Source organism: Salmo salar, chromosome ssa25 (assembly GCF_905237065.1).
Source record: "Salmo salar chromosome ssa25, Ssal_v3.1, whole genome shotgun sequence".
Taxonomy (NCBI): domain Eukaryota; kingdom Metazoa; phylum Chordata; class Actinopteri; order Salmoniformes; family Salmonidae; genus Salmo; species Salmo salar.
The window spans coordinates 40,887,736-40,908,560 of NC_059466.1; the positions used below are offsets into that span (position 1 = coordinate 40,887,736).

The 20,825-nt window shown below is 42.0% G+C and overlaps 1 protein-coding gene across 1 annotated transcript in view; it reads left to right on the forward strand.

The window, feature by feature from the left end:
- LOC106586795 (probable ubiquitin carboxyl-terminal hydrolase FAF-X) overlaps window positions 1-20,825 on the forward strand; it is an 81,626-nt gene that overhangs the window by 23,997 nt on the left and 36,804 nt on the right. Inside the window, 12 exon segments of the mRNA XM_014174462.2 lie at window positions 61-159; window positions 251-358; window positions 527-663; window positions 2,109-2,242; window positions 2,483-2,573; window positions 2,819-2,932; window positions 3,089-3,317; window positions 11,333-11,428; window positions 14,573-14,784; window positions 19,129-19,369; window positions 19,547-19,696; window positions 19,890-20,010. Coding sequence (XP_014029937.2) covers window positions 61-159; window positions 251-358; window positions 527-663; window positions 2,109-2,242; window positions 2,483-2,573; window positions 2,819-2,932; window positions 3,089-3,317; window positions 11,333-11,428; window positions 14,573-14,784; window positions 19,129-19,369; window positions 19,547-19,696; window positions 19,890-20,010 — 1,732 coding nt within the window.

Here is a 20,825-nt window from a genome sequence, read left to right on the forward strand (position 1 = left end):
CGAGGAAGCACACACACATTGCTCTCCTAACCCCTGTGGTGGTTTGTTTGTGCTCTGCAGGCGAGTTGGACGAACGCCAGTAAGAAGCAACGTGAGAAGCTGTTGGAACTGATCCGTCGCCTGGCGGAAGACGACAAGGATGGAGTGATGGCCCACAAGGTGAACATGGGTTAAAGAGATGTATTTTTCCAGCTCTTGTGCTCCATTTGGATATGAGTATTGAAGGTTCCTCTACTCCTCTCACCACAAGGTGCTGAACCTGTTGTGGAACCTGGCTCACAGCGATGACGTGCCTGTAGACATCATGGACCAGGCCCTCAGTGCTCACATCAAGATACTGGACTACAGTTGCTCTCAGGTAATACTAGGTACCAGTCAAGAGCCAGGCGACTGCTTTCCCACACGGGTCGAGGTATTGAGAACCAGTCAATGTTTTTAGGGGTCTGTTGGGATGCTAGCAAGAATTGGCTTATGGCTGTGTGTGTTCCTTGAATACTGTTGATGTTAATGTAACTGTTCATTTCAGGATAGAGACACGCAGAAGATCCAGTGGATCGATCGCTTCATAGAAGAGTTGCGCACCAATGACAAATGGGTGATTCCTGCACTAAAGCAGATCCGAGAGATCTGTAGCCTGTTCGGAGAGGCTCCTCAGAATCTCAGGTAAGGGGATGGACAGGGTCCGAGTTCAACTACGGGCTGGGAGGGAGACATAATTCATCAACTCTGTTGAACATGCTTGTGATTTACAAAGATATGGAAATGGAATGAGTACAAATTGAGGCTTATTCAGAAGGACACAAGGTAACAGACAGAAATGTACACTGGATAGCAGACATGCTTATTTGTAATGTAGAATAAGGAATTTTGTCAGCTCTATCTGCAACATTGTAAATATTCACACCACTTTCATTTTGGTTGTGCTCAGAATGCTATGCTTGGTTATACATTTGCTCTACGCCTTTAAAGCATGGCCTTAATTTTTCACATAGCTGACACTCAGATGTCCCTGGCATTTTAATCACATTTCCAGAGGGGCTGAAGCATGCCAACTCTTTTGTAAACAGGCATTTTCTGTTAACAGTCTGATATTTGACCTTGCCATCCAGTTTGATCTGGTTTTCACTAACGCTTAGACAGTGAGAATTCTTAGACTAAAAATTAGCGAATGTGTACTGTATCTTGCTTCTTAAACGCTGATCTCTCAAAGTAGCATAGATATTGTTGAATTAGGTGCTGCTTTTAATAACGTGCAGTTGTACTGACTGAAGTAGCATTGGTAAATGCAGCAAATATGTAGCACACCACATGCCTGTTGTTTTTCAGAAAGAAAATGCCTATTAACATACAAACGAACTTAGTGGGGTAAGTTGACAGCTAATTTGGGGGATATTATGGCAAAAATAAAACTTTGAAATTGTTAAATGTCTAAATTCACTCTTTCTCTCAGATGGTACAACAGATCTGTATTGTTTATTTTCATTCATAAATCTGCTTTAGCAAACCTTTGTCAAGGTAAACCTCAAATTACACCATATTCCCTACACTACTGCACTACCTTTGACCAGAGCCACAAATGACCTCATAGTGCACTACTTTTCACCAGAGCCACAAAGGTCTCTTATCAATTAGTGTACTGTATGGGGCATTGCATGCAAAAGTAGTGCACTACATGGGAAATGGGGTGTAATTTGAGATGCACTCAAAAGCGTCTCTTTCTGCACCAGCTCCTCTTAGCTCCAATCACCGACTGTTTGCAGGGTGACATTTGGGGGGCATTTCTGGGAGCACTGCTTACTCACGTTTCTGAAACACATCGTAGTGATTTTAAGAATGAAATTCATCACCATTTCTCTTTCTGCACACACAGACACACACCCACACACAGATCCTGGGGTACTGTTTAGAATGCTGGATATACCAATACTGCTTTCTTTGCACTACAGGTGCAGAGAAGCAACAACATTTTGCAGATAAATTATTGTAATTTCATTAGTAGGAGGGGGGTTGATGTAAAAGTTGATGTTGTCGGCCTGTCATAGACATGGTGACTAAGTCTCTGAACTTTTGTCTCTCTCTCTCTCCATCCCCCTCTCTCTGCTCTACAGTCAGACCCAGAGGAGTCCTCATGTGTTCTATCGTCATGACCTGATTAACCAGCTGCAACACAACCATGCCCTGGTCACGCTGGTGGCTGAGAACCTCTCTGCCTACATGGAGACCATGAGGCAGTTCTCTAAAGGTACGGACCACCTCACACAGGAGGGGACATTTTCTCATTCATCACCGTTGCCTCATTCTTGACTTTCAGACTTCTTCTGATAGCAGAATATGTGAAATACTATTTCTCTGTTATCTACCCTATTTTTCTAACCCTGGGGCAATTGGCATGTTAGTTTTCCATTTGAAAAACCTCAGCATTTGGGTAAAATTTTAAGATGCACCTTGAGCCCTCACATAGATGATTGTGTGTGTCGTGTAGCCGAGCAGGCGGAGTTTGACCCCCAGACGGTGAGGGTAGGGAGCCGCTACAGCCACGTACAGGAAGTCCAGGAGAGACTCAACTTCCTGAGGTATGACATCACATCCGCGGGGTAGTATCATTAGGCACCAAACAGAAGAAAAGACTGTAACCGGCAGGGACTGAAGCGCTCATTTCTGTTTTCCATTGCAGAGCCCTTTTAAAACATTTTACATTGCATGACCTAATGAATACGACCCAGCTCGTCTTCATGGATTAGTGAATGGAAGTGAACGGTGAACTGAGCCACTGTAGTCTGATCTTCATGGTTAATGCATGTGTCTGTGTTGTCCCCAGGTTCCTGCTGAAGGACGGCCAGTTGTGGCTCTGTGCTCCTCAGGCCAAACAGATCTGGAAGTGCCTAGCTGAGAATGCAGTCTTTCTTTGTGACCGAGAGGCCTGCTTCAAATGGTACGCTGCCATCGTCAATATTATTATCACCTCGAAAGGGTGAATATGGCTCCAACATCTTTCTATTTCCTTTTACTCATTAATAGAGAACAACTCAAATGTTCTCCATTTTCTCAACACGAAAAACACCAAGTCAACTCTGTTTTTCTTACACAGGTACTCCAAGCTGATGGGAGATGAGCCAGACCTGGACCCGGACATCAACAAGGACTTCTTTGAGAACAACGTTCTGCAGCTGGACCCGTCTCTGCTCACGGAGAACGGCATGAAGTGCTTTGAGAGGTTCTTCAAGGCCGTCAACTGCAGGGAGGGCAAGCTGGTGGCCAAACGTAGGGCCTACATGATGGACGACCTGGAACTCATAGGCCTGGACTACCTCTGGAGGGTGAGTTATTTAGCCTACTTATCACTGTTATGAAGCTGTTATAACTGGCAGCTGTTGCTACTTGTAGGGCTGGACCAATATTCACTCTAGTGCAGAATAAATATCAGCCCATGCAGAGAAGCATGAAATTGAACTTCACTAAACTTTCTAGAGTTTTCCCAGTTAGTTAACACTATCAACCTTTCCCTTTACTGTGGGAATTGTGATTGATACAACACAGTATTAGCCACTGTCAATGCAATACCGAAACAAAAACGAACTATGCGTGAGATTGTGTTTTAGGCAGAATACATCGGAATAGGATTCAATAGCATTGAAAGGCACGACTCAGGCCCGTACTCCACACAGACCGGTGCGCTGTAACCAAACAGAGCTGCAGTAGGCCTATATGCAAATATACCATTGCCATATATGGTTATGTGCCATTCACTTTCATCTGGACTGTTTACACTGCATGAGCGGTTGTGAGTAGATGCGCTTGTTTAGAGATCAAAGCGAGAGCTGTATGTAAACACTTGTGCACATTTGTATATTTGTTCATATCATTTGCTAGATAGTGAGTTGTTAGCCCAGTTATAGATCATTTGTAGTCAGCAATGGGGGAGTGGTTGCTTCCTACAAGAGCACAAAACGTGTGCATTTCTGGCCATCTTTGAAAAGTGTCAGTTAATTCTATTTTTATTTTTTTTGTCTTAACCTCTCTTGGGTAGGGGGCAGTATTTTCACGGCCGGATGAAAAACGTACCCAAATTAAACGGCCTACTACTCGGGCCCAGGAACTAGAATATGCATATTATTAGTATATTTGGATAGAAAACACTGAAGTTTCTAAAACTGTTTGAATGATGTCTGTGAGTATAACAGAACTCATATGGCAGGCAAAAACCTGAGAAAAATCCAACCAGAAAGTGGAAAATCTGGTTCTTGTAGTCTTTTCAAGTCATTGCCTATCTAACACACAGTGACTTAGGGTTCATTTTGCACTTCCTAAGGCTTCCACTAGATGTCAACAGTCTTTAGAACCTAGTTTCAGGCATTTGCAGGGAACAGAGAGCGAACCAGAAGGCTGGGAAGTTGGTGACTCAGAAAATGACATTTGGAGTAGCTTACTGAACGCGCAAACAACAAGGAGGTATTTGGACATAAATTATGGACTTTATCGAACAAAACAACATTTATTGTGGACCTGGGATTCCTGGAAGTGCCTTCTGATGAAGATCATCAAAGGTAAGTGAATATTTATAATGCTATTTATGATTTTAGATGACTCCAAAATGGCGGGTATCTGTATTGCCTGGTGTATGTTTCTGAGCGCCGTACTCAGATTATTGCAAAGTGTGCTTTCCCGTGAAGCTTTTTTGAAATCTGTCACAGCGGTTGCGTAAAGGAGATGGTTATCTATAATTCTTTGAATAACCGTTTAATATTTTATCAACGTTTATGATAAAAATTGTAAATTGTTGTGTTGATTCACCGGCAATATTGGAGGCAAAATATTTTCTGAACATCACGCGCCAATGTAAAATGCTGTTTTTGGATATAAATATGAACTCTATCGAACAAAACATACATGTATTGTGTAACATTGAGTCCTAGGAGTGTCATCTGATGAAGATCGTCAAAGGTTAGTGCTTAATTTTAGCTGTATTTCTGTTTTTTGTGACCTCTCCTGCTTGGAAAATGGCTGTGTGGTTTCTCTTGTGTTGGCATTGTCCTTACATAATCTAACTTTATGCTTTCGCTGTAAAGCCTTTTTGAAATCGGACAATGTGGTTACATTAAGGAGAAGTGTACCTTTTTAAAATGGTGTAAAACAGTCGTATGTTTGAGAACTTTGAATTATGACATTTTGTTGTTTTGAATTTGGCGCTCAGATTTTTCACTGGCTGTTGAATAGTGTGAACCGTGGGTGGGATGCTAGCGTCCCACCTGCCCAAGAGAGGTTAAAGGGGCGGGATTGTATTTTGAGACAGCCTTAAATAAGCTAAGGAGCTAATAGGCACAGGGGTAGCATAATTTGTCTGATTCTCTGTAATAATGTTATGGGAATAATTATGCATTTTATTTTGTCAAGTGGTTTCTTGCATCAAACAACAAAACAACATTTTCAGTCGCCTCCTTGACAAGTGGATAAACAGGTTAATGTCAAGCCCTGCATGTTTTTATTTTTTTTTCAAAAGTCTCGTTGAACACCACACATTGGCTGCTACTGTAGGCTGAATGGTAGAACAGCTATTTCCATGTTGAAATGTTATGGGATGCATTTTCTGCATTGTTTTTGATGGTAGGCCACTCTGGTAGGCTTACATTATGATCAAATAGCCACAGTAACCTACCTGACCACTGTTAAAACTCTAACTTAAAGTGGGTACAAGAAGTGCTGAAACAATTTAGGGAACATTGGGCTGGACTTCCTCCGGAAGGTGGGGTTTATAAAGCCTATTAGCACTGTGGTTATGCAGACAGCTGTAACCATCTTTTTAAACCTTGAACTCCCTATGGACTACATACAATGACTTCAGAAAGTATTCCGACCCCTTGACTTTTTCCACATTTTGTTACATTACAGCCTTATTTTAAAATTGATTAAATAAATAAAAATCCTCATCAATCTACACACGATACCCCATAATGACAAAGCGAAAACAACATTTTTGCAAATGTACTAAATAAAAAATGTATCTTATTTACTTAAGTATTCAGACCCTTCGCTATGAGAGTCCAAATTGAGTTCAGGTGCATCCTGTTTCCATTGATCATCCTTGACGTTTCTACAACTTGATTGGAGTACACTTTTTGGTAAATTCAACTGATTGGACATGATTTGGAAAAGCACACACCTGTCTATATAAGGTCTCACAGTTGATAGTGCATGTCAGAGCAAAAACCAAACCATGAGGTCGAAGGATTTGTCTGTAGTTCTTCGAGATAGGATTGTGTTGAGGCACAGATCTTGGGAAGGGTACCAAAACATTTCTGCAGCATTGAATGTCCCCAAGAACACAGTGGCCTCCATCATTCTTAAATGGAAGAAGTTTGGAACCACCAAGACTCTTCCTAGAGCTGACCGCCTGGCCAAACTGAACAATCGGGGGGGAAAGACCTTGGTCTGGGAGGTGACCAAGAACCCGATGGTTACTGACAGAGCTCCAGAGTTCCTCTGTTGAGATGGGAGAACCTTCCAGAAGGACAACCATCTCTGCAGCACTCCACCAATCAGGCCTTTATGGTAGTGGCCAGACAGAAGCCACTCCTCAGTAAAAGGCACATGACAGCCCACTTGGAGTTTGCCAAAAGGCACCTAAAGACTGTCAGACAATGAGAAACAAGATTCTCTGGTCTGGTGAAACCAGCATGGTGGTGGCAGGATCGAGGGAAAGATGAAACTAGAAAAGTACAGAGAGATCCTTGATGAAAACCTGCTCCAGAGTCCTCAGGACCTCCGACTGGGGCAAATGTTCACCTTCCAACAGGACAACAACCCTAAGTACACAGCCAAGACCACGCAGGAGTGGCTTCGGGCAGTGGTGGAAAAAGTATGCAATTATCATACTTTTTTTAAATTTGAGTGTTTAAAACATACAATATACTTGCAGTGAAGCCGCTCAATAACTACATCACATTAGTCATCTAACAGACTCCCATACAGAGCGACACACAGAAGCAACCAGGGTCAACGCCGTGTTCAAGGACACGTCAACAGATCTCCCACAAGGTCAAAAAAACGGGGACCCGAACCAGCGATTCATCAGCCACCGGCCCAAGGAACAAAAGAGAGAAAAGAAAGACAAAGGAAAACAGAGAACAACAATGCAAAAGACATCAAGGACAACAAAAATCATAACAGCAAGGCCAACTGAATATGTTTGAGTGCATGTACGGCACTATTTACGTGTGTGTGTGTGTGTCTGTCCGTGTATGTGTGCATGTGTACAAATACCTGCACGGCATCAGCCTCAGACAAATCGGCATTAGCTGTAACAACACTGCCCTTCAGTGTCATTCAAACTTAATTTTTACGTTATATTTTTACTCTTTGAACGTCATTCTATCCCCCGCCCAGATACTCCACTCCCACTTGTCTCCAATTCCACATCCCAACCCTCAGCTTCCCTCAGCAAATATCATACTTGAGTAAAAGTAATGATACCTTAATAGAAAATTAAGTCACCCAATAAAATACTACTTGAGTTAAAAGTATTTGGTTTAAAATATACTTCAGTATCAAATGTACATGTAATTGCTAAAATATACTAAAGTATCAAAAGTAAAAGTATAAATCATTTCAAATTCCTTATATTAAGCAAACCAGAGGGCACCATTTTCTTGTTTTGTGTTTATTTATGGAGAGCCAGGGGTACACTCCAACACTCAGAAAACGTACAAACGAAGTATTTGTGTTTAGTGAGTCCGCCAGATCATTGGCAGTAAGGATGACTAGGGATGTTTTTTTTTTATATTGGACCATTTTCCTGTCTTGCTAAGCATTCTAAATGTAACGAGTACTTTTCGGTGTCAGAGAAAATGTATTGAGTAAAAAGTACATTATTTTCTTTAGGAATGTAGTGAAGTAAAAGTTGTCAAAGTACAGATACCCTAAAAAAATACGTAGTACATGAAAGTATTTTTACTTAAGTACTTTACACCACTAAACTTCGGGACTCTGAATGTCCTTGAGTGGCCCAGCCAGAGCCCGGACTTGAACCTGATCTGACATCTCTAGAGAGACCTGAAAATAGCTGTGTAGCGATGCTCCCCATCCAACCTGACAGAGCTTGAGAGGATCTGCAGAGAAGAATGGGAGAAACTCCACAAATACAGGTGTGCCAAGCTTTTCGTGTCATACCCAAGAAGACTCGAGGCTGTAATCGCTGCCAACGCTGCTTCAAAATGGTACTGAGTAAAGGGTCTGAATACTTATGTTAAAGTGATGTTTCTGTTTTTTATTTAATCATTAAGCAAACATTTCAAAAAATCTGTTTTTGCTTTGTTATTGTGTTGAAGGAAAAAATCCATTTTAGATTAAGGGGTCTGACTACTTTCCGACCGCACTGTATGTTCTACCTACACCCGTCGTCGCCTTTTCTGGCCCGTTGTGTATCTAGATGTTTATTTTTGAAGGCCTCGGTGTCTGAAACAAACGGTGAAATGACTGACGGCATGTCTAGCCTACTGTATATGCATTAATGAACTGCTCAAGCATTTTACTCTGCTGCTTTCTTGATCATGTTGTCTTCTGTCTCACCGAGCCAAAATTCAAAATGCACAACTTCAAAGAAGACCATACCCTCTGAATGCTGCTATTTGAGGTGATGCTCATTAGTCATTTCCGTGCATCTATAAACCTCTGGGTTCTGTGGGATTGTTTCAGGAGCAACTGGAACTGATAGACTTAGTGAGTATGGATGAATGGGAGAGGGTGGGTGGGTGGCTGACCCAGTTAGTTAGCAGCCTAGCTGTTTGTGACCTACATGGCCTGTAATCCCTCTGTGTTAAATGCAGTCCTTACATCACAGAGGAACAGACAAGTCTTCTGGATGCTGCTAAACCGAACATCAGCTTCTGTGGTGCTGAGGAGGGAGGGCTGTTTAAATGTTGTGGAGTCTGTCAGTCCAATGGCTTCCGATGATGTTGTGTAGTCTGTTATGGCTTTAACGGTACATGTATTTGTACAGAACAGCACAGTACGGAGACCTCGGTTCGGTCCGCACTGTGAACCCGAATGAGTACATAAAACACTATGCCTATAGGCTATGCTGCATTGTATGCCATTGCCAAGTGAGTAAATCTGAGCTGAAAAAAAAACATTTTAGGCTATTCTGCTAAAACTACAGCCCATGTGCCCGATGTAATCAAAATTCATATCTTAACTAGCGGATTTCAAACTATCCTTTTCGCCATCTTTTAGGAACATTTTGGCTTCACAGTCGATTAAAACGGCGATGGACAGATAAAATGTTAATATTATGTTCCCCACTGCTCAACGAGAATAGCCTATGCAGAGTGGTGCGTGTAGCTTGTCGTCCAATCACAAGTCATCAAAGCGCCACTACAGTCTGAGCGTCCGTGTCTGATAAAGCAAGTTAGGAGATTATCTAATCAATGGAAAATGGAATTAAAATGATGGAATTAAAAGTTAAATGACAAGTATATGCTACAACAAACAAGAGCCAGGTAGGCTGCTATTTTTAATCAGAATGGAGGTGTTCTTTGTAACTAGGAAAGGAAGAACGCCCATGCAGACTCAATTAGCAGCTCATTTAGCTAGCTCTCTTAGCCAACTAGCTTCTCTCGGTTTGATGCCGTCAAGACAGGTTTCTAGGTAATCATATGTGATGATTAATAGCCTAGCAATGACAAGCTAGAAGTTAGTCTACTAGCGCAAGTTGGCTCGGTTGGGTGCTTCCCCCCTTGCTCCCGTTTCACTCGCTCACAGCACACACCGCAAGGCCCCTCTGCCTGCTCTCCCTCAAGCTGCATCCGCTCTAGTTAAAAAAGTAGTTTACAAGTTGACTAAGCCTACTTTCTTCACTCGGATCCGACCACGTCTATACGGAACTGGTCTCTATATTGAAAAATGTATGATGCTTATTTGTCAGGTTGGGAAAGCCCCAGGTCCATTTCGGAACAGGTCCTTGAGGCCCAACATAACAATCCCTGTCACTGCAGACAATAATGCCAGGAACATTGTGAATTAGGGTGCTTTTTAATTTAACGTATTTGTCCCATAAACAAACATTAACAACAGTAACTGTTGGAATTTCATTTTTCCGCTGTACTGTGACCCAAAAACCGCAATATGTACCAAACCATGGGTTTGGTCGAACTGTTACACCATTAGTCAGTCCAATGGCTTCTGATGATGATGTTGTATAGGCTGTCAGTTAGTCCAATGGCTTCTGATGATGATGTTGTATAGGCTGTCAGTTAGTCCAATGGCTTCTGATGATGATGTTGTATAGGCTGTCAGTTAGTCCAATGGCTTCTGATGATGATGTTGTATAGGCTGTCAGTCAGTCCAATGGCTTCTGATGATGATGTTGTATAGGCTGTCAGTTAGTCCAATGGCTTCTGATGATGATGTTGTATAGGCTGTCAGTTAGTCCAATGGCTTCTGATGATGATGTTGTATAGGCTGTCAGTTAGTCCAATGGCTTCTGATGATGATGTTGTATAGGCTGTCAGTCAGTCCAATGGCTTCTGATGATGATGTTGTATAGGCTGTCAGTCAGTCCAATGGCTTCTGATGATGATGTTGTATAGGCTGTCAGTCAGTCCAATGGCTTCTGATGATGATGTTGTATAGGCTGTCAGTCAGTCCAATGGCTTCTGATGATTATGTTGTATAGGCTGTCAGTCAGTCCAATGGCTTCTGATGATGATGTTGTATAGGCTGTCAGTCAGTCCAATGGCTTCTGATGATGATGATGAAACATGTGTTGGTTCAAAGTGTTCTCCTAACCTTGTTATTCACGCTCTGGGCATATTAGATGATTCACAGGTTCATTTGTTTTAGATGTGGGATTTCTAAACCTTGTTCTCACGTGCTATGCATAGCTGATTCAGGAGTTCTGTTATTGTATATTTGGGTATTCAGTCTTTTTGTACAGTAGGGGCCTAGGCTACATTTGAGCTCATAGGATTTTCTCATATGCAATGTTTTATTGTGAATAATTTATTTTATTACATCCTAAGCTCATTTTACAGCGCTGATGTTGATTTGGCTGGTAAGCCTTGCGTGGGTACACATTTAGCGCGTACACACACACACAGTATTTGAGGCTGGGTTAATGTACTGCTGTTAGTGTGTGAAATCAGTTCAGGGTCAGCGGTAGTGACTGGTGATGATTCTGTGGGCTGCTGCTGAGTGCCTATTAATGGTTCCCTCCTCTAGTCTGGATGAGTCATAACACACACACACACTTTTCAGTGTTGTCTCCAGGGCTGTGTGATGGAGAGAGAGAGAGAGAAGCCGGAGGCGTCCATTGATTCCATCTGAAATTTCCTCTTGCCAGGTCGTAATTCAAGGTAGCGATGACATCGCCAGTCGAGCCATAGACCTGCTGAAAGAGATCTACACCAACCTTGGACCAAAACTACAAGTCAATCAGGTAACCTGGGTGTCCGCTGTCCCGGTAACAATAACAGCTCAATCTGCTGTTAGGTCATCCTAAATCATCTAGCCATTTTGAGACAACCACTTACATATAAACACAGTCATGAATAGAATAGTGATTGTATTGCTGATCAATGATAGTTGATGATAATTTAGACCGGGAAAGTCAGTGTGATACAGCGCTACAGCAACTGTTTTCCATTCCCTACCTCTGGGATCCCTGTTGCACATATTGTTTTTATGGATGTTAACGTGGTTAACTGCCGAAAAATATATTTCACCAGTCATGCTTATCGGTCTATAGGTTAATTTGCATAATTTAGTGGAATTAAATTGGATTATGTATTTTCTTTAGTCGTCATGTATCTTATCACAGGCGCGCAGCATACAGAGCCTAGTTTGAGAAGCGTAATGGCCTATCACCTGTCAGACAGCACGAGAGCATCTCCTCAAAATGCTGGTACTGGAGGGATGTGCTTTTTTTTAAAGCCCAGTAGTTGCACAACAAATAACAATTTGCGTGTTTTAACGGCCACAATTAAAATGAGCTACTATTTTTATTTCTCAATCTCAACTCCATAATTAAAGCACTCCTCCCATTCGCCATTCGAGTGCATAGGCTATAGTCAGCGGTAGGCCGGCTATAGTCAGCGGTAGGCCGGCTATAGTCAGCGGTAGGCCGGCTATAGTCAGCGGTAGGCCGGCTATAGTCAGCGGTAGGCCGGCTATAGTCAGCGGTAGGCCGGCTATAGTCAGCGGTAGGCCGGCTATAGTCAGCGGTAGGCCGGCTATAGTCAGCGGTAGGCCGGCTATAGTCAGCGGTAGGCCGGCTATAGTCAGCGGTAGGCCGGCTATAGTCAGCGGTAGGCCGGCTATAGTCAGCGGTAGGCCGGCTATAGTCAGCGGTAGGCCGGCTATAGTCAGCGGTAGGCCGGCTATCGGGGCGTCATCCACCACTTTACAATGTGAGCTTGAGGCAATATAACTGTTTGAAACCTGAACGATTTTACTTCACTTCAAAGAATGAGTCATGTCTTACCTTGCTTCAAAGTAGCCTAGCCAAAATTCTGCCCTAGAATTGTTGAGGCATTCTTTTAGAAAATACTTCCTTGTGCCATTAACCAGCATTTCTCTCCTGTTTTATTGGTTTTCATATCAACTTCCTTTAGTTGTCCAGAAGCCAAAGGCACAATCCTAGTCATATTAGTAACCCATCCTAGTTGTTGCTATTAGATTCCCCCTCTTTCTATGTTTCTAACTGAGATTTTCAAAACAGTAACATACGGAACCGTTTGCATTAGGTGTGCTGTTTAGAACAGTGTTTTCATCTCAGTCACATATGGAACCGTTCGCATTAGGTGTGCTGTTTAGAACAGTGTTTTCATCTCAGTCACATATGGAACCGTTCGCATTAGGTGTGCTGTTTAGAACAGTGTTTTCATCTCAGTCACATATGAAACCGTTCGCATTAGGTGTGCTGTTTAGAACAGTGTTTTCATCTGTCACATATGGAACCGTTCGCATTAGGTGTGCTGTTTAGAACAGTGTTTTCATCTCAGTCACATATGGAACCGTTCGCATTAGGTGTGCTGTTTAGAACAGTGTTTTCATCTCAGTCACATATGGAACCGTTCGCATTAGGTGTGCTGTTTAGAACAGTGTTTTCATCTCAGTCACATATGGAACCGTTCGCATTAGGTGTGCTGTTTAGAACAGTGTTTTCATCTCAGTCACATATGGAACCGTTCGCATTAGGTGTGCTGTTTAGAACAGTGTTTTCATCTCAGTCACATATGGAACCGTTCGCATTAGGTGTGCTGTTTAGAACAGTGTTTTCATCTGTCACATATGGAACCGTTCGCATTAGGTGTGCTGTTTAGAACAGTGTTTTCATCTCAGTCACATATGGAACCGTTCGCATTAGGTGTGCTGTTTAGAACAGTGTTTTCATCTCAGTCACATATGGAACCGTTCGCATTAGGTGTGCTGTTTAGAACAGTGTTTTCATCTCAGTCACATATGAAACCGTTCGCATTAGGTGTGCTGTTTAGAACAGTGTTTTCATCTCAGTCACATATGGAACCGTTCGCATTAGGTGTGCTGTTTAGAACAGTGTTTTCATCTCAGTCACATATGAAACCGTTCGCATTAGGTGTGCTGTTTAGAACAGTGTTTTCATCTGTCACATATGGAACCGTTCGCATTAGGTGTGCTGTTTAGAACAGTGTTTTCATCTCAGTCACATATGAAACCGTTCGCATTAGGTGTGCTGTTTAGAACAGTGTTTTCATCTCAGTCACATATGGAACCGTTCGCATTAGGTGTGCTGTTTAGAACAGTGTTTTCATCTCAGTCACATATGGAACCGTTCGCATTAGGTGTGCTGTTTAGAACAGTGTTTTCATCTGTCACATATGAAACCGTTCGCATTAGGTGTGCTGTTTAGAACAGTGTTTTCATCTCAGTCACATATGAAACCGTTCGCATTAGGTGTGCTGTTTAGAACAGTGTTTTCATCTCAGTCACATATGGAACCGTTCGCATTAGGTGTGCTGTTTAGAACAGTGTTTTCATCTCAGTCACATATGCAACCGTTCACATTAGGTGTGCTGTTTAGAACAGTGTTTTCATCTCAGTCACATATGAAACCGTTCGCATTAGGTGTGCTGTTTAGAACAGTGTTTTCCCAGAAATTGTATTTTGGCAAATTCCATTTTATTGGCTGCTTCATTAAAGCAGTTGCATGTTCAATAACAGGCTATATAGCCTTTTGACTGGAAGACGATAGGCTTACTATTGTTGCATGTTTTCATTAAGCTCAATGAACAATGTCTGTTTCTTGAATGCATGCATAGTATTTTCTGTTGGTCACGTCATTTTACTGTTAGGAAAAAATATAACAGTTTGTTGTCCGGTTAATGAGGGTTGGTTAGTCGGAAGCAGAATTGACCAAAATGTTCATCCCTAATTGGTACTATTTCCAGTACTAGCACCTGATTCCTGACGGATGGATTGGAACACACTGCACTTAGTTCCATACAAACACTGTCAACCATTAGACATGACTCTCCCTCTCCTGAACTCACTACTCTGACTGTCCTTCCCCCTTGCCGTCCTCCCCCTCATCTCCCCAATGCAGGTGGAGATCCACGAGGATTTCATCCAGTCATGTTTCGACCGCCTGAAGGCGTCGTACGATACGCTGTGTGTCCTGGAAGGGGACAAGGACAGCATCAACTGTGCCCGGCAGGAGGCCATCCGCATGGTCCGTGTGCTCACTGTGCTCAAGGAATACATCAACGAGTGTGACAGTGACTACCATGAGGAGAGGACCATACTGCCCATGTCCAGGTAGGACGGACGGACTCATCCACACAGATGCACTGATATTAAGCCTTTTTGTCCTGATAAATGTTTTCTCATTTTGTCTTGACCCCTATCTCTCCATATGTCTGTCCTCTCTGCTCTCTCTCATTTTCATACATTTAGATAATTACTGAGACTTGGTTCAAAAAAGTCTGTGCCAGACTCGTATGTGTCTCTGAATGGATATTATGTTTATTGATCTGACAGAGGTGGGGGTGTCGCCATATTCATAAAGAACAACTTGAATGTTGCTGTCTTTATTACCAGCTCTATGCCCAATAAATTTGAGTGTCTTGTCCTAGATATGCCAAACTAACGTTAGTGGGAGTTTATCGCCCTCCCAATTGCCCTTAGCAAATTGTCACACTTGCTGTCTAACTATGCTAAATCTGTATTAATATTGGGTGATGTTAACCTGGATTGGTTGATTCCATTATCAGATAGACTGGAGGATATTTATACTGAGCTAAATTGAACTCCACTGATAACTAAACCATACCACCCCAACTTAAAACACCTTGAAAAATCTACTCTCTTGGATATCATTTTGACAAACGCCCCTCATAAGTATACAGCCAATGGAATCTTTGCTAACGAGCTCAGTGACTGTTGTCCCATTGCATGTATTAGAGATACTAAGCTACTTAAATTGTGTCTACGCATTATTACAAAGATACATTTTAGAATTTTCAATGAGTAACATTTCCTGTATGACCTGGGGTTATGTCCTCTATCTCTGATTCAAATCAGGCCCTTAAATGTTTTACCTCTCTGTTTAACCTCTATGGGCTATGTGGGACGCAAGCGTCCCACCCCTGGTACACCCAATCAACAACAGGTGAAATATCAAGAGCGCCAAATTTGAAAACAATTAAATGTCATAATTCAAATTTCTCAAACATACAACTATCTTACACCCTTTGAAAGATAAACATCTCCTTAATCTAACCACGTTGTCCGATTTCAAAAAGGCTTTACGGCAAAAGCATAAAGTTAGATTATGTTAGGAGAGTACATTGACAATAGCTGTGTGTAATGTTTTGTCAATTCAAAGACAGGGTCACCAAAACCATAAAATCAGCTAAAATGATGCACTAACCTTTGACAATCTCCATCAGATGACACTCCTAGGACATTATGTTAGACAATGCATGCATTTTTTGTTCTATCAAGTTCATATTTATATCCAAAAACAGCGTTTTACTATGGCGTTGATGTTGAGGAAATCGTTTCCCTCCAATAACCGCCAGTCAAGCAGCACAACAAATTGAATAATTACTATTCGAAAACATTGGTAAAATATTATATTGTCATTCAAAGAATTATAGATTTACATCTCTTGAACGCAACCGGATTGCCAGATTTAAAAATAACCTTACTGGGAAATCACACTTTGCAATAATCTGAGCACTGCGCCCAGAAAAATACGCTTTGCGATACAGACTAACCGCCATGTTGGAGAGATCTAAAATCGAAAATACTATGTAAATAATCCATTACCTTTGATTCTCTTCATCAGATGTCACTTCCAGGAATCCCAGGTCCATAACAAATGTAGTTTTGTTCGAAAAAGCTCATAATTTATGTCCAAAAAGCTCTGTGTTGTTAGCACATGATCTATGCCAGCCGGACTTCTCGTCATGAACGAGGGGGGAAAAAATATTTACGTTCGTTCAAACATGTCAAACGTTGTATAGCATAAATCATTAGTGCCTTTTTTAACCAGAACATGAATAATATTCAAGGCGGACGTTTGCATTCTCTTTTAAAACGTTTTGGAACGAGAGTACCCAAAATGAACTTGCGCGCCAGAGTCTAATCGGCCACCACCGTGCCAAGACTCTTGTTCGTTCAGTTCTCACAGTATAAGACTCAAAACACTTTCTAAAGACTGGTGACATCTAGTGGAAGCCATAGGAAGTGCTCAACAATTAATAAGCCCCTGTGTGTTTCAATGGCATAGGCTTAAAGGTAATTCAACACATCAGGTATCCACTTCCTGTCAGAATTTGTCTCAGGGTTTTGACTGCCATATGAGTTCTGTTATACTTACAGACACCATTCAAACAGTTTTAGAAAATTCAGAGTTTTCTATCCAAACCTGAACAATGATATGCATATTCTAGCTTCTGAGTTGGTGTAGGAGTCCGTTAAAAATGGGCACATATTTTTTTCAAAATTCTCAATACTGCCCCCTATCCCCAAGAGGTTTTTAACTCTGTTGTACATAAGAATGCCCCATATAAAGATAAGAGTAAAGGACAGATCTAACCCATGGTTCACGCATTAATTGTCTGAAAGATTTCATGAAAGAAACTTAGCTTGGGCTAAGGTTAGATTGACTGATTCTACCTCTGATTGGCAGTCCTTCAGACATTTGAGAAGTAGATATCTTACTCTGGTTAGAAAAGTAGTCAACATACTTCTTGAATTGTGTATCTTAAAGTGGTGGAAATCCAGCTAAATTCTGGAAAGTGGTCAAATCTTTTGAAATAAACTACTCCCTCATTTCCCTAGCAGGTTATGACAGCCTCTGGTACCATAACAGATAGAAATGACATTGGTTGTGCTTTTAATAACCATTTTGCCTCAGCTGGCCATCTATTTGAAAGAACGGTTTCTGAAAATACCTTCACTGCTCTCTTTTTGTCCTTTATTCACCTATAAACAGATACCAGATAATCATGCTCTTCCAGACATACTCTTTTCTTCTTCCTCATTTGAACCATTTATGTCAATGAATGTAGTGCCTTGCAGAATAAAAAATAAATAATAATCCACAGGAGCTGATTCGCTTGATCCCTTTCTACTGCAGCTTTCTGCCCGGCTCATTGTACAATCTTTGACCCACATTTTTTATTTAACAATTGCTTCTGGTGCTATCCCTAAGACCTGGAAGGCGGTGCATGTCTTCCCCCTTTACAAAAGTGGAGAACCTTTTTTCACTTCAAATTATATTCTTAATGTGCACCAGTCTGGTTTTTGACCTGGACATAGCACTGTTTCAGCAGCTCTGCTTGTCTTAAATTATATATTAAATTGCTTGGATCATAGGAATCACTGTGCTGCCATGTTTGTAGACGTTTCTAAGGCCTTTGATACTGTCGACCATCCCCTACTCATTCAAAGATTGTCTGAAATTGGCCACGACCAGGTGTCTTGCAGGTAGTTTTGGAACTACATGTCAGACAGGAAACTGTGTGCTTTCTGATGGTGTCAAGTTACCTCAATATTACTAAAGGTGTCCCGCAGGTGTCAATTTTGGGACCGGTCCTTTTTACTTTTTATATAAATAATATTGGTCTATCTGCAAAAACCTGTAACATTCATCTGTATGTATACTGATGACCCTGTTATTTACGCTATTGTCCCCCATGTTGTAGCTGCAATCTGATTTTGTTGCCTTACAAAAAGTCCTTGTTGATTTTAAAATTAGTACTTCATGTGGGGAAAAACAACTAAATGTATGCTGTTTTCTAACTCTCATAGAAATATATTTCAGATGGGTTACACATTTATGCATTGGATGGGTGTTTCAGCAAGCACGTTCCCACCTATAAATATCTGTGCATTTGAATTGACAATAATTTGCCGTTTAAAAAAAACAATGATGGGCAAGTTAAGAAGCTGACATTCTAAAGTACGCTTAAAAAAACTATTTGAAATAGATCATGCCTCTCCCTAAACAGCAGGAAGCAGATTGTACAGTCAACTTTCCTGCCAGTTCATGACTATGGTGACACCTTTTATCATAGTGCACTTCGCTTTATCACAGTTTACAGTTTTAGAACGCATCACTGCATCCTGTATCAAAAGGATGACTGGTCCTCATTAAAGTCCTGTAGATGACTTCATTACTCCCTTTTTGTTTACAAAGAGCTACTACACAAGCTTCCTACCTACCTCACTTCACTGTTAAAATAAATAAAAATTAGACCCCAAACCTGTTCACAGGGATGGTTAACTCTCCAAGTTCCACTAGTGCGTACCGTTCTAGGTAAATCCGCTTTCAGTTTTAGTGCTGTCCCCACTTTTGGAATAGCTTACAAACTTCCTACATCTTGACCCCCCTGGTGCCTCTAGGGAAGTTTATAACTTTAATGTTGGATGAATTGAATGAGAATTGTCACTATTTGGATTGAATAATTTGTATTTGTGGTGTTTGAAGCTGTCATGTTGATTTTGTCATTTGTGTTTTATTTATACTGATTATTTTGAATTTGTTGTATTATTGTCCTTCGGGCACCTTTTTATAAATGAGACCCTGGTCTCAATGGGTTCCCCTGAATAAATAAAAGTTAAACAAAAATCTCCTCCCTCTTCTCTCAGGGCGTTTCGGGGGAAGCACATCACGTTGATCGTGCGTTTCCCTAACCAAGGCCGTCAGGTGGATGACCTAGACATCTGGTCTCACACCAACGACACCATCGGCTCAGTGCGCCGCGGTATCCTCACACGCATCAAGGCCAACGCCACGCACACCAAGATAGAGCTCTTCATTGGCGGGGAGGTCGTCGACCCAGCCGACGACAGGAAGCTGATTGGCCAGCTCAACCTGAAAGACAAAACGGTGAGCGCAATGAGCCATGTTTTGACGAGTGACAAGTGCATTGTTTTTTTCTTTGGTCTTTACAGCTTGTTTATGTTAGTTTGGGTCATTTATTTCTTTGACTATTTATACGGAATGCTTTGTCTGATGTCTTATATTCTCGTGTGTGTGTGTGTGTGTGTGTGTGTGTGTGTGTAGTTGATCACAGCCAAGCTGACCCAGGTGAGTGCCAACATGCCCTCCAGCCCAGACAGCTCCTCGGACTCTTCCACTGGCTCACCGGGTAACCATGGCAACCACTTCAGCGAAGGGCCCAACCCCGAGGTGGAGAGCTGCCTCCCTGGAGTGGTGAGTGACTTTTAAACATACTCACAGCTGCTTCCACCGGAGTGGTGCGTCGTTATCTCGTCAGTCACCGTTACTTGGGAAGGGTGCCTAGCTCTCTTGGTTTGTCTCAAAAAAGATGCATGTCTGGCCTATCGATGCACGATGCAGATGAGTAACCCCTTGTCTCGTCTCTCTGGTCTCGCTCTGTCTTCAGATCATGTCTCTCCACCTGCGCTACATCTCCTTCCTGTGGCAGGTAGCAGACCTGGGCTGTAGCCCCAACATGCCTCTGCTACGAGACGGAGCCAGAGTACTCATGAAGCTGATGCCTCCAGGTACAGTACTCTCTGTGGTACATGTGGGCCGTGCCCTTATTCTCCACCCTTCTCCCCAAATGTGCACTTACAAACTCCCCGTCATGGATAAAATAAAATAACAATGGTGCATTATAGAGAGTTTTCCAACATTGTTAAATCTACAATGGGAAGTGTGCAAGTGCACATTTCAGGAGAAGGTTGGTGAATTGGGATGTAGCCGTAGATAGGTTTCTCTCATGACAATGCTATATTTTTCTCAAAGATATTTACCAAGCCAGCACGGGTGGATAAATGTGAGATGTGTATATGACCGATATACATGTAACTACTAAAAAATAAAGGAAACATCAGTTAAGTGTCTTAATAGGGGCCACCATGAGCCACCAGAACAGCTTCAATGCGCCTTGGCATAGATTGTGTCTGGAACTCTATTGGATGGATGCGACACCATTCTTTCACAAGAAATACCATAATTTGGTGTTTTGTTGATGGTTGTGGGAAACACACTCAGGCGCTGCTCCAGAATCTCCCATAAGTGTTCAATTGGGTTGAGATCTAGTGACTGAGACACACTTTAAACCCACTATGATACTTTTGAGACTCCTCTTTCAAAGTCACTGTGATCTCTTCTAGTCTTGGTAGACAAAATGTCTCACTCACCGGAAAGTTTATTAGGTACACACATCTAGTACCGGTTCGAACCCCCCTTTTTCTCCAGAGCAGCCTGAATTCTTCAGAAAGGTTCCACAGGCATGTTGGTCCATTTGCTGCAGATTGGATGGTGGTATATTCATGCTGTGACCAGCCCGTTCCATCTCATCCCATAGATGGTC